The sequence below is a fragment of the Artemia sp. Qi Xiang Cuo genome, chromosome 5, assembly GCF_049724085.1.
Source record: "Artemia sp. Qi Xiang Cuo chromosome 5, ASM4972408v1, whole genome shotgun sequence".
Classification (NCBI taxonomy): Eukaryota; Metazoa; Arthropoda; class Branchiopoda; order Anostraca; family Artemiidae; genus Artemia; species Artemia sp. Qi Xiang Cuo.
This window is the reverse complement of record NC_142798.1, coordinates 70,925,892-70,942,951: the sequence shown is the minus strand read 5'-3', so window position 1 is coordinate 70,942,951 and position 17,060 is coordinate 70,925,892. Positions and strand designations below refer to the sequence as shown.

Genomic DNA, 17,060 nt, shown 5'->3' with positions numbered 1-17,060 from the left:
TGAAAATTCCAGGGATCGATATCCGGCTACTCTCCCCTTTCTCACAGCAGCCACCAGAACGCTGAAAGCAAACCTGAATGTGGATGACGAGGCAATGAAGCATCATGAAGATACAACTGCGTTTACGAATCTGACAATAAAAGGTAAAAATCGGGCTATGGACTTGGTAGAGTTGCTCGGAAACCCACTCAAGACGACGAGAACAGAGGTGTACAACTTTATGACAGGGGATAGAGCTCCTGAAGCCGTAGCAAATAGTCTGCTGAACTTTCGAGACATTGGCTTCGAAGCCATGAGCTCATATCTCGACGGGACATCCACGAAAGTAAAATTTGGCATAGTAAAAACTTTCGCCTCTGTTGCCAAAAAAGGAAAATCATGTCTTGATTGAGAGTTCGTTGTGTTAACACCTTGTTTCTGGATATTAACCTTTTAATAAAGTAAGGTTTCAACCTGTGCGATTCCCTACAGAGATTTATAATCGGCTTATTTTAATTACTTGCTATTGACAGTTTTGCTGCTTGATTTTAAATTCCCTTGGGATTTAGTGACTTAGTAAGCACCGAGATTCAGAAAAAAACGATTTAATTACCTTAGAGGATTGTATTATTTGTGCATAGCAGCGATACTGATAACATATATTAGGCAATAAGGAGAAGAGGGGAGGGTTCCTGCCGCGAGCGCCGTATGTACCTGCCGGTATTTAGTTACCCTTAAATTGCGGGGAATTAGTGAGCGGGTCCCGACGCTTCCCTTGTTCCTAGTATTGTGTGATTCAGTGGACTTTGACTGTTTTTGTGTGAAAGTAATGATTGAAAAGCTGGTATTCAACCCAGTTCTGAACTTTTTGAGCAGATCACTCACTGAAATGGTGAAATTTGATCATATTGTGAAAAGTGCAGTAAACTCTTTCGAACATGATACAATCAAACAAGCCAAAAAGATCCTTCACAGTGAGTTGGACATTCAAAGCCGGATGATTACGAATGCCAAAGATGAGGACAACATTACTGATATGTGCAATTCGTTAGTCTCAAGTCGCTAGTCCAAAATTTGTGATATTTAGTCCGTGTGAAGTACCTGCCATCGGTGAGGCAGTTCACGCTACAGTGATGTCCAAAGTAAATGAACTCTCCAGAAAATTGGATGGATTTATGCTAAGTAATAGCCGCTCTACAGTCACCCTGCCAGATAAATCTCAATCGTCTCAAACCGCACCCCCGAGGCCGCTTTACCCTGTGATACTCAAAGACCCTCCAACAGACTTAAAATGCCCAAGCGAACGCAAAGCATTTATCGACAAACTGTGCCCATGTCCAGACGGCGATGTAACCGAGCTACGCCGCTCTAATACCGAGTGGAAACTCGTGGTTCGTTCTAAGCAAACCGCGAGCCAGATAGTGGATGCAGCTAAACGTGCGAAACCGTCGCTTAACATCTCCCTCAAGGAACCTGCTTTTTTAGCCGCGATCATGCGAGTGCCGGAGGATCTAGACGAACAGTCTCTTACAGCTAATCTCCAAGTGCAATAAAACCCTACTGTGTGGCAAGTCTCAAACATTTGAAGTCTACTTCCCGACACGAAACGACCTCAATACCTAGCTCAAAGTTTCAGTGAAAATCGGATATGAACACCTCCCAGTTGAAGAATTCGTGTTCTTGCCTCGGCGCTCTTCTTGCAATTGGTCACCTAGCCGCAGATTGTAAGAACGACTCATTATGTTCCAAATGCGGCTCCGCCGATCACAAATCTACGTCCGATACCCCGTGTCAGAAGGCAGCCTTTTGCATTAGTTGCAAGAAGCAGGGTAACACTTGTTATTGTGGGATGGTCACGAAAAACTATAAGCCCTCGAACTAATGATCTTGGCACTAACTTTTCTATTGTGTAATATAAACAGGTCTTTTATTAATAAGCTTCCGGTTCTGGAAAGCCTCTGTTCTGAGTTTATTGATTTGTCTCCAGGAAAATATTGTTACTAAACATGGTCTGAGCATACTTGAGCTTGAGGATATGACAACTTATTGTGTACCCGCTAGACAGCTGAACAATAGAGGCCGACCCTCGGGTGGACTTATTACGTTTGTGAAATCAGCTCTCCGTTCTAGTATCTTCGAAGCAAATGATTATTATCTAGCTGTGAGAGTGGACTGTTCTGTGTGTATCTTCCACCAGACTACAATAATGACCAATCTGAGCGTAAATTTGCGCTATCTTGTGAAAAACTATGTTCATGTATAGACAAAATTCGACACTTAGGTTTACCTTGTATTATAGCTGGTGACTTTAATTGTAATCTGTCGGAGCCGAATTCTCAAGTTTCACCGCGTACAACACTAGTTAAGGGCTTGTTTAGTGATTCCTTGTGGGTTTTAGATAAATCGTTCAATATTATGTATGTTTACACTTCCTCGCGAACTTCCAACCTGGACCACGTTGCAGTATCCTAAGATTGGCGGGTGGATATAGTAAAGGTTGCTTTTGATTATCAGTTGTCTGATCATCTTCCGACTACTTACTCTGTCGGTATGCCATCTCCTGGTCGCCAAATCTCACCTCTTGCTCCTTCAGCACCTCGACACCGTCGTAACTGGTCGAAAATTGATCAAGCCTTATTCATCGAGTCGGTAGATTCAGTCCTGAATAAAATCAGCGTCCCCTTTTATCTCCTTCAAAATTCACTCTAGTTGCCTCAAAAAGGGGTTTTGACTTGTCTAGATATATAATGCGCAAAAATTTGCCATGCTCTCTGCTTCGCAGAAAAACAAGCCATTGCTTTGCAATAAAGTTAAAAAAGATTCATTTCTGGAGAGTCTCCAAAGCCAGATATCTTTATTTCATGGAGCCAAGCGAAATTTTGGTTATCAGTTTGGAAAGAGTGTGGACGTCCGAATATGGCTATTGTGAACAGCATGCTGATTTTCACGAAGCGAAAGTTTTCTAAGGCCCTGGCTTGGCATCGGAAAAACCTAGTCAATCATTATTCTGCCCGTCACAAACGAGATGGAAATATGATCTTCAAGTTTGTCTCTTATTCTGCCAAAAATTCTTCTTCGCCATCCCCAGCCGACATCCCTGAAGATGAATGGTATGCCCATTAAGAATCGGAGTTCTCAACTCCTGACCCCTCCATCGAACAATCTTACGAGGCTGCCTTAGATCAGTTTCTATCTTCTCATCCCGATGCAGATTTTATCGTCAGTACCCGCTCTGTTGAAGATGCCATCTGGACTCAAATGGAATGGCTCATCGGGCATTGACGAAGTCAGTGCGATCCACTTGAAACACGGAGGTAAACTTCTCGCGGCACATCTCTCTCTGCTTATACAGATGATTTTCTCTCAAGGGATTGTTCCTGCATCTTTCTGCATCGGAGATCTGACTCCCATTTCTAAAAAGGGAAAATTTGAAACTTAATGTACAGCATTCCGTCCGATAACTGTAGCTACGTCACTGTGCAAGCTCTTCGAGTTACTGTTTATACAGGAACTCGAAAAAGTATGCTACACTCCTCCGCATCAGTTCGGCTTCAAGCGAGGAACTGGATGTGCTGATGCCTTAACAGTCGTTGCTAATGTCTTGATAGATGCCGAATCTTCCGGAGAGAGCCTTTCTTTGGCAAGACACGACATTAGACGTGCATTCGACTCTCTAATCCATGCTGTGATGCTTTTGAAGGCCGGTCAACGTGGTTTGAATCTAGCTCTTATTCGTTCTCTCAGGAATCTGTATTTTAGATTATGAATCCAACTGAAGCCACCTCCTGACAAGGGTTTGACCTCCAGTCTGTGCACCCGACTAGTTCCAGTCAAGAAAGGAGCGCGTCAAGGAGCAATCACCTCTCCTGGCCATTTCAATAACTATGTCCTTGATGCACAAGATCAATGTCCATCTTCGCTGATTCTGTCATCTGCTAACTTGTCTTTGGTATGTTACGCGGACGACATCCTGAATGTTAGCCGAACCCTTCAGCGTGCAATTGATATCTTCAAAATCCTTGAAGCCGAATATCTTAAAGTTGGACTTCAGTTCAACTCTTCAAAATCGGAAATTGTCCTATTCAATTGGAAAACTAATTTTCGTGTTCCTACCATTGCTCTTGGTTCTAGCTCTGTCCAGCCAGTGGATCACCTCATGTATCTAGGTTTACCCATAGGTTCGTCTATCCTTCACAACCGAAAACTTCTCCTCGAACAGCTTAAACGACGAATTTCAGCGTCTTACGCTTCAGTTGTATCGTGCAAACTCCGATTCAACCGGCTGCTTCTAGCAAGCTTGTATAACGCCATCGCTCTTCCTCACATTTTATATGCCACGTCCTTCTGGAAATTTCTCACAAAAACTGACCAGAATGAAATCAGAGCGATGTATTTTCGTTTTACTAAGTATTTGCTTCGTCTACCTCCGTGGTATAGGAATTCGCATGTAATTGAAAATTTTAAAGTCGCAGACCCTGACGTCGCTTTCGCTAGACGAATAGCGAAGCATAATAGAAAAATACACCGAAATCTACACGAATGGTCCCATCTGCTCATTCAGTGAATCAGTGATTCGTTTTTTTTGTTGGTTCAGTTTGTTATAGTTTGTGTCTTCTTTTTTTGCTTTTTCATTAAGTGCTCCGTCTTGTTGTATGTTGATTTGACGGTTTTTTCAATAAATAAATAAATAAAATAAAAAAGAAAGAGCCACAAAAAAAAAATATTTTGGGGAAACTGAGCTGCTTTAACTAGCTCTGCGTCTTGCAAATTCAACACAAACTTCGTCCCTCTGTGAGCTGCTGAAGTACGAGCTAGAGCCATATCCGGCCTCACTTGTAGTATTATCATCAAGTCGTAGGGAGCCTCAGTTACGTACTGGTGCAAAGTCAACAGCCTTGAACTACATTCTGCATCAGTCCGGCTTGCAGTCATGGCCAATAATGACCATATACGCTTTTTAAAGACTCTCCTCGATCTGACTATATAGTTGATGTCATGAGTGTCATAAGGTGTTAACGACCAGAACAAAATGAGAAACTAGCAGATTTGGGAATAAGAATTTACAATGGGATTCTTAGGAACATACCCCAAGCTTTTCAATTTATCGATTTGTTTGGTGACAGTTATGACGGTCTTAGTGACGATAGAACCCATGATGACTACTCGTTTAACCTCAAAGAAGCATCTGGCTGTCAAGAAAGAAGAGGAGATCCTAGAGGAAATATTTTCAGCCCGTTCACTTCCTCCAGCAAAGTTGCAACACTCTGGGACGGGATTCTCAGTAGTCGCTCAGCCAAAGGTCGACTCTTGAAAGTTCTTTTCGGGGTCTGGGAGTACAATTTTCCGACCTGTCTGATGGTTCATCTCGCTGGAGGTTTCGAGAGTCGACATAGAGCTGCTACCGTTACGCCTCATGGAAGCTCTGTTGATGACGATATCTTGTCTTGCCATGAGGAGGCAGACACTCGGGTATTATACCACACAGCAGTTGCCGCAAGTCGAAAGAGTACACTTGTGATAATACAAGCCAACGATACTGATATCGTCTTAAAAGCTGTATACTACTTCCAGTATCTTGCTAGCCTCTGCCTCAAGCAGCTCTGGGTTAAGTTTCCGTGCTACTGCATACCTATGCATACGGCAGCACAAAAACAAGGAGTAACATTTTGAAACGCCTTGCCGCTTGTCCAGGGCTTGAGTTAATGTGAAACCACAATCTTTCTTTATGGAATTGGGAAGGCCCACTTTTTCCGAGCTGCGAAGTCTTCAGAACTTTTCTGGGGTCTTTGGGTGATGAAGTTCGAGCCCTTGCAGAGAAGCCATCATCTGCGCAAAGTGATGGTTTAGTCAACGTCTGTAAGCAGCTTGTGGTTATAGTGTATGGCAGAAGTGCGACTAACTTCAATAGTCTGAATGATCTTCGAGCACTTTTGTACTCAAGATTGGTGGATTTGCGGCGTTTACCACCAACTGATATCTCGTTTCAGCTTCATTTAAAAAGGTGCATTTTCCAGACACTGATTTGGATCCAAAGCCACAAGCCCTGTATTGATTTACCTCAGGCTACCGATATGGGTTGGAGAATTGAAGATCATGAACTAAAGCCAGACCTAGCTTCTGCGATGCCGTATGGGCTAGCATCGCATACTTTTTGCAATTGTGACAAGACGAGGTGCGGCTCGCACTGCAAGTGCTCCAAAATAGGTTTCTGTGACAGTGCATGCAAGTGTGGAGCTGACCCCCAAAAATGCCTACTTTCCGATGTGTATCAGAACAGGTCCCAAGATGAAGATGAAGAAGAAAAAGAGATTTGAGCCACCGTTTCATGTTCAGTTTTAAATATTTGATTTTTTATTTGTTTTGATATTAAATTGCTAATGCAGTCGTCTTAACCTTACTTTCAGCTACTCATGACATTTACCGTCTACTACATCAGTGGCCATTGACACAATCTAACCGATTGGATCATTGGCCCCTGCTATGCTGGGAATTAAAGAAAATGGTATTTTAAATCAGCCTTAGTCATCTCTGCACCACACGTTCACACGGCTTCGCCACCTTGAGGCTCGTATATGAGCCTACGTAAGCCAGATTATATCTACTACTACTGAAAAAATAAATAGTTGCTCAAGAATTAAGATTTTTTGGAAAAGAGGCACATGGTTTGACTCGTAATGACGAGCAGAATTCAAATAAAGCATAAAAAAAATATCACAAATTCGCGCCTGCGATCGCAGAACTAGCCATCTGTTGTTTTTTTTCTGGTGAAAAATATTAGTTCTATAGAATGTAAATAAATGATTTGATTCAGAAAAGAGCGATCTATTGTTTGGTGAGATAAAAATCATGGGTTGGTTTGAAAATATTTTGAGTAAAACGCCACTATTCAGAAAATTTTCTTTTTTTGGGGGGGGGGGGATTCTCTTGTCCAAACGCTTGTATATTCTTGCAGATTGAAGTCTCGACTTTCTTTTTATTAACAACATGTAAAGGACATTCTGATGGTTCGAATGATGTGCCGTTTGATTCGTTTTAATAATTTTTTTTAACAGCTAAAAAAAAAAAATTAAAAAAAAAACTTGGTCATCGTAGGCTAATTTCTGAAAGCTATGATGTTATTTAGAAAAATAAATAGTTACTCAAGGATTAAGATTTTTTTAAAAAGAGGTGCTTTTTTGACTCGTAATAACGAGCAGAATTCAAATGAAGCATAAAAAGATATACTTATGTGAGCAAAAATTTCAGACAAATCGAAAAAAACTAATAAAGAGTATATTTAAAAACCTTGTTTTCAAAATTAAATAAGGGTTAACAAAAAAATATAGGTTGTGGGGAAAAACTAAAAATACCAGGTGAAAGAAGTTGTTCTTAGAATTCAGAATATGTCAAGTTTATACAGTTTTAAGTTTATTTTACCGTGTAAATAAAATCAAGAGCGTTATGACGTCGTTATAGGCCAAATTTGACTTTATAGGATAAAATGACCATGTTCTACACGCGTGCGAACTTGGGCACCCCGATATTCGTTATCAGTGCCCTCGATTACCCTGGGATCCACCCTCAAATCACCTGCGGCGAATGTGAGCCACCCCTTGAAAGATAACGGTCCCTGGATCACTGACTACTAGACAAAATAATATAGAGGAAGTGGGAACTTCATTAGTCCATTGTGTAGTTGCAATGTTCCTGGTATTAACCCTTCAAGTGAAAGTTGAGATTTTTTTATTTATTTTTTTTTAGTATGAAATAGCTAATTGTACTAAAGATGGAGTCAAGATTGAAGGGCCATATGACGTGACTCCAAACTGGGAAATAGTCAAGCTGATTATGTAAGTGCCCAAAAATTTTTCAGACTTTCAGACTATTTTTTTTTTTTTTAGTATGAAATAGCTAATTGTACTAAAGATGGAGTCAAGATTGAAGGGCCATATGACGTGACTCCAAACTGGGAAATTGCCAAGCTGATTATGTAAGTGCCCTAAAATTTTTCAGACTTCTCTCTCTCTCTCTCTCTCTCTCTCTCTCTCTCTCTCTCTCTCTCTCTCTCTCTCTCTCTCTCTCTCTCTCTCTCTCTCTCTCTCTCTCTCTCTCTCTCTCTCTCTCTCTCTCTATCTCTCTCTCTCTCTCTCTCTCTCTCCTAATTTTTCGAATATTTCTTTTCTCTCTTTTCATAAAAAAGTTGTTATCTCTATGTAAATTGTAGGGAGCCCCTTGATTTGTAATAAACATTTTGAGTTGTACTTGTTTATGAAATTGAATCTCTGTTGTAAATTGAGACGGGGCTTCACTTTTGCTCTTCTAGTAACACTTTTATCTATAAACACAGAAAAAGGCTTCGTGACTTTAGAAATTTTGATGATCTCTCTCTTTTTATCTTATTTTATGCTCAGCAGATGTGTTGGGTCGAATTACGATGACTTTTCTTTATCTTTTTTTAGGACAATAAGCTGAAATTTGTATGTCTTTTTTGTAGCTAGAATTGAATGTGGACTATTTTTTTTATCTATTCTTTATTTTCAACGGATATGTGAGTTAGAATTTGCACCTAGAATTGAATTTAAGCGAAGTTTTTGTATCTGTTTTTGTGCTCGACAGATCTGTAGGGTGGAATTTTGATGACTTTTTTTGTAGCTAGAAGTGAATTTAGATGTCCTTGTTGTAGCTAGAATTGAATTTACATTACTGTTTTTATATTTTTAGAATTTGCACCTAGAATTTAATTTAGGCGAATTTTTTTTATCTGTTTTTGTGCTCGACAGATCTGTAGGATGGAATTTTGATGACTTTTTTGTAGCTAGAAGTGAATTTAGATGACCATGTTGTTGCTAGAATCGAATATAGATTACGTTTTTATCTATTTTTTATGCTCAGCGGATATGTAAGTTAGAATTTGTTCCTAGAATTGAATTTAGGCGAATTTTTTTTATCTTTTGTGCTCGACAGGCTGGAATTCTTATGACTTTTGTAGATAAATTAAATTTTGATGGCTCTTTTTAATCCTTTTTTTTGTGTTCGACTGATGCGGTGGGTGGAAATTGAAAAAAAAAAAGAATTCTTCTCATTGAATTCAGATGACTTTTTTCATGCTCAACTTATCTGTAGGCTGGATTTTCGATGAGTTTTTTTTGTAGATTTGTGACTTTTTTTGCGACTTTTTTTTGTAGTTTTTTTTTGTGACTGAAGTCAAATTTTGATTTGCCACTATAACAACTTAATGAGTCGCACAGACACCGAGTCATGCAGATGTCAAAGTAAATGATTAACTCTTAACTTCTCCTGCTCGTAATACACAAAATGTTGAAGGTATTGATACCCCAAAACAGGCACGTAAAGGGAGTGGGGCTCCAAACACTCCCCAAAAAGTCTTTTTTTTGGTGCATTTATATTTTTGAATGATTTTCTGATAATATGTTTGCTGTTTTAATGAACATCGGCCCTCGCCCAGAACCGGAATGTTGCCTAGTGAGTGTGCCCTGAACTGACAAAGAAAACAATTATGGCCATTGAAGGCTTAAAAAAGAAAGAGGCAATTTGACCATATGAACAGTAGCTTATACTTGAACAGAGTATCCCTTTTCAAACATACATTTAAATACAAAATATCCAAAAATTACCTTTGATGAGATGATTGGCATATTTAAAGGAGGATAGTGTATCTTCTTTGTCAATTTCTCCTGTGTTTATTTTTTTAAGTTCTTCGATTTTGCATTGATTTTTCTTTCTTTTTCAGTGGCTACGAATAATGGATGTCTTCTTGGATGAAGCTATGTATGTCTGGTGTTTCACACTTCAGTTATAATAAAATCTATTGGAAATAGAACAGTTCTAATCTTTAGAATATAGAAAGTAATGGTAATTTAGGATCTTCTAATGCAGCTCCTGATGCAGCTCGTTAAAGTTTACGTAGTCTATTTTTCGAAAATTTTTAAGTACCATTAACACATTGGTCTTTCACTTTTGCTGGCTAAGCAAAATTATTAAATTAGATTTTTATAGAGAATTTATAATTAAATTTTAGGTGCTTAACTCTGTGAGTCTATATCTCGAAAATTACTTACCTGGACTTGATCACTTCAATACCGGCAACAGGTGCGAACTTCATGGGTCGTTGCGCCAAAACTTCAGTTTGACATTGCTTTCAATGGTTCCGTCTTGAGTGTTTCTTTTTTTTTTCAAATTCATTTATGTTTTCGCCCTTTTGCTTGTGATATGGGATTTTTGTTTATGAAAAAAGCGACTTTGATTGCAAAAAGGATGTCTCCGGCTTAAAACGATAATTTGAGCGGAATTCCGCTCAAATGATCGTCAATCAAATGATCAAAACTTTGCTGTTCTTGCAAATTTTCGTCTTGCATACAACTGTAGGGATATGAAGCCCCTTTGCCCTTTCTTTTTCACATTCTTAGAGTCTGGCGTTCCTCTTCATCCGGAATCTTTGACACTTTAACTGGCTATATTAGAGATCGGTAGCTAGCTTTTGGGTAAAAAAGGGCTGTGGGTTTTGTCATTAACTACCAACAGTATCAAGATCTGGCTTGATGGGGTCCATCCAATATATTCTTCTGTCCTTTTTGGTACCATGTTCAGAAGCAAAGTCGCTTACCCAAGATGAATTTTCCAGGTTTACTCTTGTAATTTTGTTTAACCAAGCAATTTCACAGACAACTGTCCAATGTTGGTCAAGGACTCCAAAAGTATATTTGAGTGTAAGCACTAACGTCTTTGACAAAATGTTTATATAAATATTAGCAACAAGTATTCTGAAGTGATAGGAGAGCAGCTAGCCCCCCCCCCCCCCACGTCTTCTTTTCCCCAAATGCATGTAATCGAAATTTTGAGATAGTTGTTTTGTTAAAATAGTCCAAAGATCGTATAACGATGCCTCTGGGGTTAAACGAATCTTTAGTTAGCCATTTGGTTCAAAATAGTCCAAATGCCAAATAACAATGGTTCCGGGTTTGATACCACCCGGGGCAAGGGCTAGAATCTATGTAAGTTGCCCACTTCTAGCATATAAGGTTTTCGTGGAAGGGGTGGTCGTATTCACTTTGGACAGGGCTTGTTCGATTGGAGATTGAAGGCTCTAGTTCTTTTACAAGAGTCAAGAGTTATCAGAGGGCAACCATCCCCCCCCCCCCAGGGATAAGGATTGTAAGTTATGCAAGTTGCGCATTGTTACTTGGATACTTTCTTTACTTTGATTTATGTGAAGAAAAATTGATTTTGAAATGAGGCATGTTGAAAAACTTGGAACTTTAACAATAAAAAACAAACAGAAATTATTAATGAAAAAAAACTCCGAAAAAGAAGTTTTTTAAAAAAGTAAAAACTACATTAGACTTAAGATCAGCAGAAATAAAAACCTATATTAACTCAAACTCTCAGCGACCATCAATTACTATTAAAGAATAAATGAAACCCAAAACGAGCAAAAATTAAATAAACAATCATATAAAATAAACACGCCACTAGTGCACATATAAAGTAAAAAGTAAAGCATAAAATCTTCTACGCTTAATTGAATATGCAAATCAAGCTTAAAACGAACGAAAAATTTTTACTGTTGAAGTATAAATGATATATTGAAGTATGAATTTCTGAAAATGAATTATATTACAAATATTTTCTTTTGTACTTATTACATTAAAAATAAAAGTTACAGTAAAATAAAATCTTGAGGTGATGAGCTTTCTGCAACTAATATCATTATATGTCAAATATTCAGTTTAATTTTATTAGTTCTTTCCAAGACTTCAAGACATGGAGTTTTCACTACAAAAAAAAGTTGGCTTCTGTCCCCTTCCCTAACTGTAAAAGTCTAAAACTCACTGCTTAATTGGTGGTATGCTGACGACGAATTGTATTACAATTATTTTATTTTGCACTCATTACAGCATTGAAAATACAAACTAAAGAAAAATAAAGTCTTAAACTGATGAGCTTTCAGCAATTATTATCTTTATATATAAAATACTCAGTTTAATTTTATTAGTTCTTTCCAAGACAGTTCAAGACTGTAATAATTACAAAAGAAAATATTGTAATATAATTCATTTACAGTAAAGCGCCAATGACGTAGGAGGTTTTAGACTTTTACTATTAGGGAAGGAGGCAGTACCCAATCTCTTGTTTGTAGTGGTTTTTGTTCGCTTCAAGCATGATTTATATATTCAGTTTAAGTTTTACTCGTTCTAAGATTTATTTATTCATTTATATTAGTTCTGAGGTATGTTTTTTGCTATGACCGTTTGTTTACCGTTTATTTAGTATTGAGCAACATAAAACCTTAAAACGAACCGAAATTAATAAGTATGTGAGGGGGTTTCACTCTCCTCAATAGCTCGCTCTTTACGCTAAAGTTTTTTAATAGTTTAAAAAGAGCTTATTATTCTAATTAAACAGCCCTCTTGTTTCAGAAGTTGTTTTTAGAGAATTGGGACAAAAAGTCAAAGTTCCCCTTTGCTCTTTACGCTGAAGTTTGAATCAAAACAACAAAGTTTCTCTCTTTGTTGTTTAATTCAAACTTCAGCGTAAAGAGCAAGGTATTGAGGGGGTAAATTTTTGTTTGTTTTTTTTATTTAATTTCTGATCAAGTTAAATAATGCCGGGAAATCCAGCTTTCCTCCATGGAAAATTCCTTCCCCCATGTAAGTTTCTTCCCATGTAAAATACCCCCTTCCCCTAAGGAAAATTCCCCCAAGACAATCCCATTCTAGCTAAAAATTCCTCTTGAAAAATTTCTTGCCGACGATTCCGTGTGAAAAAAATTCCTTAGCGCACTTTCATTTGAAACAGACTTTAATTTAAGACTTAAACGTATCATCGCAGCCTAATAGCGCTGCCTAAGTAAAAAACGATGTTGGCATAATGTATTATTATTTTTTTTTTCATACCCGGGCATTTCGTATCGAAGGAGTTGTCGTAGAAACTTCGAAAAGCGCTCATTCGATTGGAAATTGGAGTGGCTAGTGTCCTTTTTAATAGTCGAAAGGGATTGGATTGGAACTAGCCCCCCCCCCCCCCCACGCCCATCATTCCCCCAAACACATCCAATCAAAATTTTGAGATAACCATTTTGTTCAGTGTAGTTGATTTCCTGATAGAAAATATGTTTTGAGGAGGACGTTCCCCCACAACACTCAGGACAAGGGTTGTAAGTTATGTCCTGGGGGCATAGAAGGTTTTTATAGAAGGTGTTGTGGTAGAAACTTCAAAAAAGGTTCATTCGATTGGAAATTTAAAGGGCTAGTGCCCTTTTTAATAGTCGAAAGTGATTGGAAGACAACTAACCCCCCTTCCACACCCACCATGTAAGGACGATGTTGGCACAATGTATTATTCATTTTTCTTTTCCGTTAGACCAGGGCAATTCTTATCGAAGAAGTTGTCGTAGAGAATTTGAAAAGAGCTCATTCAATTGGAAATTGGTGTGGCTTGTGCCCTTTTTAATAATCGAAAGTGATTGGAAGGCAACTAACACCCCTTCCACACCCACCATTTCCCGTAACACGTCCAATAAAAATTTTGAGATAGCCATTTTGTTCAGCGTAGTTGATTTCCACATAGAAATTATGTTTTGGAGGAGGACACTCCCCCACAGCCTTCAGGGCAAGGGTTGTAAGTTATGCCCTGGGGGCATATAATGTATTTATATAAGGTGTTCTCTTATAAACATCAAAAAAGGCTCATTCGATTGGAAATTCAAAGGGATAGTGCCCTTTTTAATGGTTGAAAGTGATTGGAGGGCAACTAACTCCCATCTCGCGCCCACCTTTTCCCCAAACACATCCAATCAAAATTTTGAGATAGCCATTTTATTCAACGTAGTTTTAAGTTCTGTAAATTAGATGTTTGAGGATGACAACCCCCTCACACCCCTCAGGGCAAGGGTTGTAAGTTTTGCCCTGGGGGCAACTAAAGTTTTTATAGAATGCGTTGTCGTAGAAACTTCAAAAAAGGCTCATTCGATTAGAAATTGAAACCCCTAGTGCCCTTTTTATTAGTCGAATGTAATTGGAAGGCAACTAACACCCATTCCACGCCATTTCCCCAAACACATCCAATCAAAATATTGAGATAGCCATTTTGTTCCTCGCAGTTTAAAGTTCAGGAAATTATACCTTTGAGCAGGACACTCTTTCCACAGTCTTCAGGGCAAGGGTTATAAGTTATGCCCTGGGGGCATATAAGGTTTTTATAGAACGAATTGTCGTAAAAACTTCAAAAAGGGCTCATTCGATTGGAAATTGTAATGGCTAGTGCCCTTTTTAATAGTGAAAAGTGATTGGAAGGCAACTAACACCCTTCCACGCCCAACATTTTCCCAAACATATCCAATCAAAATTTTGAGATAGCCATTTTGTTCCACGCAGTTTAAAGTTCAGGAAATTATATCTTTGAGCAGGACGCTCCCCCCCCCCCCCCCACAGTCTTCAGGGCAAGGGTTATAAGTTATGCCCTGGGGAATATAAGGTTTTTATTGAAGTCTTTGTCGTACAAACTTGAAAAAGGGCTCATTCGATTGGATATTCAGAGGGCTAGTGCCCTTTTTAATAGTCGAAAGTGATTTTAGGCCAACTAACCCCCCTCTCACGCCCACATTTTCCTCAAACACATCCAATCAAAATTTTTAGATGGCCATTTTATTTAACGTGGTTGAAAGTTTTGGAAATTAGGTCTTTAAGGATGACAACCCATCCCCCCACATCCCTCAGGGCAAGGGCTTAAGTTATGCCCTAGGAGCATGTAAGGTTTTTATACAAAGCGATATTGTAAAACATCAAAAAGGGCTCATTCGATTGGTAATTGAAAGGGCTAGTGTCCTTTTAATATTCGAAAGTGATTGAAGGGTAAATAACCCCCCTCTCACGCCCACCATTTCCTCAAACACATCCAATCAAAATTTTGAGATATCCATTTTGTTCAACGTAGTCGAAAGTTCTGGAAATTAGCTCTTTTAGGGTGATAACCCCTCAGTTCAAGGGTTGTAAGTTATGCCCTGGGGGCATATAAGGTTTTTATTGAAAGTGTTCTCGTAGAAACTTCAAAAGGGCTCATTCAATCGGAAATTGAAAGTTCTAATGCCTTTCTTAATAGTTGAAAGTGATTGGAGAGCGACTAACGCCCCTCTCACACCTACCATTTTCCCAAACACATCCAATCAAAATTTTGAAATATCCATTTTGTTCAACGTAGTTGAAAGTTCTGGAAATTAGGTCTTTTAGGATGATAACCCCCTCAGTGCAAGGGTTGTAAGTTATGCCCTGGGGCATATGATTTTTATTGAAAGCGTTGCCGTAAAACTTCAAAAGGGGCTCATTCAATTGGAATTGAGAGGGCTAGTGCCCTTTTTAATAGTCGAAAGTGAATGGAGGGTAGATAACCCCCCTCTCACGCCCACCATTCCTCCAAATACATCCAATCAATATTTTGAGAGAGCCATTTTGTTCAACGTAGTAGAAAGTTCGGGAAATTAGGTCTTTGAGAATGACACCCCCGCAGTTCTCAGGGCTAGGGTTGTAAGTTATGCCCTGGGGCATATAAGATTATTATTGAAAGCTTTGTCGTGGAAACTTCAAAAGGGATCATTTGATTGGAAATCGAAAGGGCTAGTGCCATTTTTAATAGTTGAAAGTGATTGGAGAGCGACTACCGCCCCTCTTATGCCCACCATTTCCCCAAACATATCCAATCAAAATTTTGAGATAGCTATTTTGTTTAACATAGTTGAAAGTTCTGGAAATTAGGTCTTAGAGGATGACAACCACACTAACAAACCTTAGGGTAAGGGTTTTAATTTATGCCCTTGGGGCATATAAAGTTTTTTTAGAAAGTGTTGTCGTTTCCAAAAGAGCTCATTTTAGTGCAAGTCGTAAGGCCTGGTGCTCTTTTTAACGGTCTGAAGTTATAGGAAGGCTTGACATTTTTATAGTAAAGATCAATGTGGGTATACTGTATCATTTTTGTTGTTGTTGTTGTTTAGACCATGGCAGTTTGTATCGAGGGAGTTGTCGTGGGAACTTCGAAAAGGGCTCATTCGATTGAAAATAGAAAGGGCTGATGCCCTTTTTAATAGTCAAAAGTGATTGGAGGGTAACTAATCCCCGTCTCACGCCCACCCTCCCATTTTCTGATTATGTTTAAAAACTAAATGTTGCCTTAAAATAAAATCAAAATGCACAGTGTTAATGCTAATTCCCAATAAGGCATCTCAGCAGTATCCCAAGAACGACTGAGGGTATTATGTTCAGACTTTCGGGGCTATTTCTGCTCTTAAAATTTAACCAAATCAAAATAGCGTAAGTGTATCCAAGAAACTAAACAGATTTTTTTGCGAATGGTATCAAGTTTTCCACTTCAGGTCAACTAGAGGAGGTATGAAACTAAATTAAACACTACTATTTGTGTCCAGATTTTTGAAAGGGTGTATGTTATAAAAAATTGCTGAAAATTCTTCTCCAGCATACAAATAGCAGGCCAAACTATAAAGTCTTAAAAAAAGAAAAGATTTAAACCATTATTTTTTTTCCTGAAAAGACTGTCAATATAAAACGAACAGAAATTAGTTAAAAAAAAACTTTTTCCACAAAATAAGCTTTTCAAAGAAAAGTAAAGAACGCTATTAAACAAAAAATGAGCAAAAATAAAATCAAATAATCTACCAAGTGCGAAACTACCAAAAATCAGCATCAATAAATACCCAAAACGAACAGAAATTACTATAAATAACCGAGTCAAACTCAAAATGAGCAGAAATTAACATAAGTTGGGCTCAGAACCCCTATGCCTTCCCAAGGCCAGAACAAAATTTGCACTTTACTGAAAAAAATACAAATGAATGCATCGTTTTGGGTTTCATATATTTATTGATGCTGATTTGTGGCAGTTTCACGCTTGGTAGATTATTTGATTTTATTTGTGCTCATTTTTTTTAATGGAGTTCTTTACTTTTCTTTGAAAAAGTTATTTTGTGGAAACAGTTTTTTTAATTAATTTGACAAAATATTCATCTAAATATTAGTACCAAGCACCCTGAAGTGATCGAGTCAAAAGTGATCGGAGAGAAACTAGCCATCCTCCCC

The 17,060-nt window shown here is 38.3% G+C and overlaps 1 protein-coding gene across 2 annotated transcripts in view; it reads left to right on the top strand.

Moving 5' to 3' along the window:
• Prosbeta7 (proteasome subunit beta type-4) overlaps positions 1–9,799 on the top strand; it is a 66,732-nt gene extending 56,933 nt beyond the window's left edge. Inside the window, exons 6-7 of one of the 2 annotated variants that reach the window (XM_089088966.1) lie at positions 7,860–7,948; positions 9,710–9,799. In XM_089088966.1, the coding sequence (XP_088945092.1) occupies positions 7,860–7,948; positions 9,710–9,722 (102 nt within the window). In that variant the 3' untranslated portion in view covers positions 9,723–9,799. Of the gene's footprint in view, positions 1–7,719; positions 7,821–7,859; positions 7,949–9,709 lie in introns of those variants that run through there. The other variant, XM_089088967.1, reaches the window with a different exon arrangement.
• The last annotated feature ends 7,261 nt before the right edge of the window (positions 9,800–17,060 follow it).